At 41.3% G+C, this 6,000-nt stretch overlaps 1 protein-coding gene across 1 annotated transcript in view; it reads left to right on the forward strand.

Moving 5' to 3' along the window:
• The window catches only part of LOC122815962 (putative cation exchanger C521.04c), a 362,397-nt gene extending 357,187 nt beyond the window's left edge, over positions 1-5,210 (forward strand). The window contains exon 5 of the mRNA XM_044088849.1: positions 4,390-5,210. Within this exon, the coding sequence (XP_043944784.1) occupies positions 4,390-4,463 (74 nt within the window). The 3' untranslated portion in view covers positions 4,464-5,210. The remainder of the gene's footprint in view (positions 1-4,389) is intronic.
• Positions 5,211-6,000: the final 790 nt, after the last annotated feature.

Here is a 6,000-nt window from a genome sequence, read left to right on the forward strand (position 1 = left end):
AGGGGTTGATGCCTAGCTTAGTGAGTTTTTCTATGATTTCTTAGTGGGGAATGGTATCAAAGGCCTTGGCCAGCTCAAGGTAGGCTGTGTGAACCACCTTGCCTTCACCCACAGCTCTGGTGACTGACTCAAAGAAGTCGACCAAGTTGAGCAGGTATGATCTACTCTTCATAAAACCAAACTGTGTAGGATCCAGAGTTTGGAGATTCCCTATATCCTTGTTTATTAGGTCCATGATGATGCGTTCCATAGCTTTGCATATCAGACTCGTCAGGCTAATTGGGCGATAATTACCAGGGTCTTTAGTTGCTCCTCCTTTGTGGAGAGGGATGGCTGTAGCAGTGCACCATTCAGTAGGGACAAAGCCTGAGGGTGAGGCTGTGATTAAACAGGGCAAACAGGTGAGGTGCCAGTTCACTCTGTAGTTCATGTAGAACAAAGCCAGGGATATTCTCAGGTCCCATAGAAGGTGTATTCTTGCCCTTGAACAGTGCTGTTTTAACCTGTGCAGCAGTAATACTGGGTGCCTGGCAATCTACTGGTATTGTGATTGATCCTTTGTGGGGAGGGGTAAAGTTAACAATGAATCTGTCGCCAGTATATTGACAATATCTGTTGGCTCGGTATAGGAGGTACCATTGTGCAGTAGCTCAGAGCAAATCTGGGTATTGCTGTGGAGATTCTTTACATGACTATAGAAGGCCTTGTGGTTGTCTTTACTATCTGCTGCAATTCTGTTTTCATAGCTAGCTTTAGAGGATTTGATGAGGTATCTCAACCATTTGCTTGAGGCTGATAAGGGAGTTTTTCCAGTCTTGGGACTTCGTCTTATTCCACATCAGTTTCCTCCTCCTGTTGTAGAGTTTGTTTATGGCAGGGTACCACCAGATCACCTTCATTTTTTTTGAGGAGAGCGTCTTAGTTCTATTGGGTATGGCAAGATCCATGCATTTGTGTGTTCATGCAGTGCATTGGTGTATGATTTGGTGGTCATGCAACTTTTCTGCATTTGCATGGGTGGCGTGAAGTTGACCACCTCTGTTTTTAGGAGCCCAAAGTTAGCTTTGGAGAAGTTTTTCATAGTGGTTACCTTTGTGGGGGGTGGCTTTCCAAGGTGATTACTTTGTGGTCATATCTAACCAGGGAGGAGTTGACTATTGGTGTAGAGCAACAGTCGTCCATGTTAGTAATGACCAGGTTAAGGATGTTGCTACCTCTAGTGGGGGTAAGAACCAGCTGGTCCAGAGCATTGGAATTAATGAATTCCGGAAAGCATTGGGCAAGTATATTGGTACATGAGTAGGTTTCCCAGTTAATGGAGGGGTAGTTGAAGTCGCCCAGTATGAGTGTGTTAGGTTTGACCCTAATATTTTCCAGAGTGCTTAGGAATGTGGAGTGAGAGTCTTGGGACATAGTTGGGGACCTATAGCAGGCTATGACCTGAATCGCTGTCTTACCCAGTGTTAGCTGCACCTGAAGTATCTCAGATTCGTTATGTTGGGCTACCTGTCTGGAGGTATGCGCATCCTTTATGAATATGGAAACACCACCGCCTTTGGAGCTTCAGTCCGAGTTCTGGGGTCGAAAGGTGTGGCATGCGTTATAGCCTGGTAGTGCAAGGGTGCTTTCTGCTGCCTTGAAACCAGGACTTTGCTACAGCACAAATGTCTATGTTCTCCATATTAAGGAGTGCTTCGAGTGAGTGCATTTTGAGATTTAGACTTCTAGCATTGTGCAGCATGACTCTGATTGCATTTGTTTTGTAGCTGTTAGTGGTAATTTGCTCTTTGGAAGACTGCCTAAAAAAGGCACTATAGAGGTGGCAAGAGTCTTGGCCAGTATCCGGAAGCCTAGCCATGACAGATGCATGCCATCTCTGGCAAAGCATCGAGGTCAGTCATGTCATCCCAGGCAGGCAGATACTGGATCCCCTTAGAATGACACCAGAAACTTAGCCAGTTGTTGAAATCCATCATTTTCTGCTTGTACTGTGGTATCATTCTGTGTGATGGTAGGGTGCTGCTCAAAGCTATGGTCATACCCGCGTGGGCTATATAATCCAAAGCTCCTCCATGTCTCTCTTCATGTAGGGCAGGGAGGTACGTTTCAGGTCATTCACACCCACATGTACAATGACAGTTATATTTGTACCCGTTGTTGAGGGACCCGAGTGCGTGAGTTATGTGGTGGATCCTGGTGCCTGACAGGCAACTGACTGTTACTTTCTCCTTATTCAACCTAGTGAGTGGGACATCAGTGTGCCTCACTATTGAGTCACCTATGACTAGTGTGTTGGGCATGCTGTTTTACCTTAGGGGCTTTGGTTGAGTGGTACACTGTTTAGGAGAGTTGTGTCTCGTCATTAGTGTTGTGTTATGGTGGTTGGGTGTGTTTCTGCCTTGGAGGTCTCTGCTGTTTGTGTAGATTTTTGAGAGCCTCCGCAAAGGTGGGTGTGTGGTTTGTGTTTTTATGTGAAGGCAGTGCTGGAGTGTGTTCTGGAGGGCTGTGTTCCATGTGGAGTGGTGCAAGTGTTGACCTTCTCCTCTTGACCAGCTATTCCAGTCTTGGCTGGAGAGTACGTGGCTTCCAATTTGGATGTATTAGTGCATCTCTCATAAGTCTGAGTGTTGGGAGGGTTGTCAGTGTACATGAGGCAGTTGCTACATTGCCTCAGGATGCCCAAGTTCACCAGGTTAATAGGAGAAAGCACAGCAACTGACCTTTAGACATCCCTGGAGGGGTGGGCATTAATAAATACTGGAGGTGTTTCCTTGTAGAACATTGTGCTGGTAGCACTTGCGTGCTACAGTAATTGCTACAAGAAGTTTGGTAAAGTCCTAAACTAATAAGCTAGTAAAAGTGCAGGAGAGGAGGGAACTAGCAGACTTTGGCACCACTCAGAAGCTCACAAAAAGTCCCGGATACAGCAAATCTGTATCTGGACTAGATTAGTTACAGGAAAGGTGGGAAACAAGTGCAGATGTGGACTTTAAATGCAGAAAGTTGAAAGAGATGGAAAAACTGCCCAAACAGCCAATAAGCTACTGTTTCTGGGCCAGAAACCACTCCTGTTATGGTAGATAAGCTACCTAGTGCTTACCACTCACTGATAAGCTAGAGGGCTTTCCTCCAACACAGAAAGGCTTGGGGGCTCAGAAACTTACCAACAGTCCTGAATACAGCAAATCTGTATCTGGACTAGACTATAGTTACAGGAAAGTCAGGAAACAAGCACAAATGCGGTCTTTTAAACCATAGACTAGAAGGAGATGGAAAAACTGCCCAAATGGTCAAAAACTGACTAGAAAGAGATGGAAAAACTGCCCAAATGGTCAAACTACAATTTCTGGACCAAAAAAAAAACCTACTCTTGTGATAGATAGGCTGCCTAGTACTTACCACTCCCACTGATAAGCTAGAAGGCTTCCCGCCAACACAGAAAGGCTTGGGGGGGCTCAGAAGCTTACAAACAGTCCTGGATACAGCAAATCTGTATCTGGACTAGACTAGTTACAGGAAAGACAGGAAACAAGCTTAGATTTTTTTTTTCAGAAAGCAGTAAAACAGCACTAAAAATAAAGCAAATACAGTTTAAATAAATGCAATGTATTCTGAATTAAATTCAAATTTTGCTTTATTCAACTCTGAACGGTTAAGAAGTACCAAAAATATACTCATCAGCTGAGAAGCACACTCAGCACTTAGAACACAAGGAGATTTTTTTTTGCTAGTGAACTGCAAGGAGGGGGAAGGAGGAGCAGAAGATAATTCAAGGTTAAGAACCTAAGTGGGTTGGCCTTCTCAAATGTTCTCAGTAATAGGTAGAATGACTGGGAGGAGTGTCCCAGACCAAATTTACAGTAGGGGCAGGCAATGGCAAAGCCACCAACTATAACAAACACCACGGGAATAGGGTGTGTGGGAGAGACAAAACCAGCTTCAGAAGAGATCAGGAACAAAAAAGCAATGCCCAGGAAATATATAAAATAATTCATTCAGGAAATATATAAAAAAATTCAGGCAAAAATTAAGACAATGCAGAACTCTGAAAAGTTAGTGACAAGAATTATACTCATCACCGATTATATTTCCAGATTACTTTCCATTGTTGGGTGCTGCTTTAAAGTTCTGCAATTCTCAGTAAAGTGACTCTGTTTTAAGTACAAGCCAAATTCAAGGCCTCTTTTTACTCTTTTTTTTTAATTGGAAGCTACTTAAATGGTTTACCAAGTGACAGAAATGTCAGTTGTTTAGATAGCATGTTAAGTTATGGATATTTCTGGAAGCAGTAATGCTGCATAGCCTAGAGAGAATTGATGTTTTGTACTAGAGGGCAAGTATTAGTTTCTTTTCTATGTGTAAAACTGACTACTTTTCTTTTCTATGCAGGTACTGTATTGGTGGTGGTCTATTTTATCTTAATGGCCACATACTACTTTGCACCATCGCCTGCAGGGTGCTGAAGACTGAAAATTCTTATTGCTAAACTGTTGCTGTTGGTAACACAGCCTACTTTTCATTAACCATAAGGGAAGTAAAGGTATTTTTGTTCAGCTGGTATGCCACTGAAAATCCTTGATGCCGGAGATTTTCATTGCAAATGTCTTCATTTATGGAATAACGATAATTTCTTATTTTAAGCAATGGTTAAACTTAATCTGCAGAACAGCATTGAGTTACTGTAATCTGTCTAAGGAGCATTGTAGAATTGACTTTGCAATGTATCTTCAAACAAGTTTAACTGAGATTGTTCAGTTTTAGCATTGTAGAATTTACTTTGCGCAATGTATCTTCAAACAAGTTTAACTGAGATTGTTCAGGTTTAGCATTGTAGAATTTACTTTGCAATGTATCTTCAAACAAGTTTAACTGAGATTGTTCAGGTTTATAAGACATTCTGTACTACTCTTAAAAGGCAGCTAGTCCTGTACTTTTGTCTTTGTGTTTCATAAAGTGGGCTTATCTTGCTTCCAAATTGGTTACTTAAAATGCAGTATTGCTTGAAGTATTGCTTGTTTACTGGCATTTTTGTAAAATGCTGTTAATTTGAGATTTGTTTTTTGAGAAATACATTCCTGTAGTTCCCCGTTCATGGGGGTATTTAGGAATTGCTGCTTTTGTTTGCATTATTAGTGGAGCAGCTATTTAATGTGAGGTTCAAGCTGCTTTCTCATGCAATTTACGTGATTCTTCATGAGGGAGAGAAGCATTCCCCCTCAGTTTTGGAGGGGGTTACTGATGTGTATCAGCATTTGAGACTCAGATTATTTACATCTTGGAATACTTTACACTAGGTTACCGAAGTGATATAGTCTGGAAGTAAACATTAACCATTTATATTTTACATGTGCCTGCCTAGTAAGCAAAGCACTCTTGAGTGAAAAGTGTAACAATATGATGCTGAGGAAATGGATTGCATTACTACTTGATACACACAGAATCTTAGTTTTTTTACTGTTTAATACCTTGGTTTTGTATATGTTAAAAAAATAGCATTTTGCTGCTATTTGGATACAAATGTCACTGGAAGCTTTTTAAAACTGTGTGGTGAATCTTGATATGCTAGTATAATTAACATTTACGCTAATAAAATGAAAATTGTATAAAAATATGGTACAAAATCTAGCATGTAAGTATGAGTATTTTTATCCAGTCTCAACATTTGAATAATGATAGTACACTTTGTGTATATAAAGCACATTTGTAAAATGATGCACTGTGTCTGTGAATTTTTTTTTTTAGTTATGCATAATCCTTCATTGTAGACTGTTTTGGTGTCCGGCCTGGTGAACTGCAGATATTGTGGTGCTCTGAGTTCAGTTTATTGTGCAGGTAATTAGTCACCATATTGCCTTTTAAACAGATGCTTTGAACTTACTCTGAAGTCTTAAGCTGTAACAGTAAATGTTTTTTGCCTCTGTCTGCTGAATATCAAGCAGCTACCCCCCCACCCCCACCCACACACACACACACACACACACACACACACACACACACAGT

The sequence above is a fragment of the Protopterus annectens genome, chromosome 11.part0, assembly GCF_019279795.1.
Source record: "Protopterus annectens isolate FY-2018-M chromosome 11.part0, PAN1.0, whole genome shotgun sequence".
In the NCBI taxonomy this organism is placed as follows: domain Eukaryota; kingdom Metazoa; phylum Chordata; order Ceratodontiformes; family Protopteridae; genus Protopterus; species Protopterus annectens.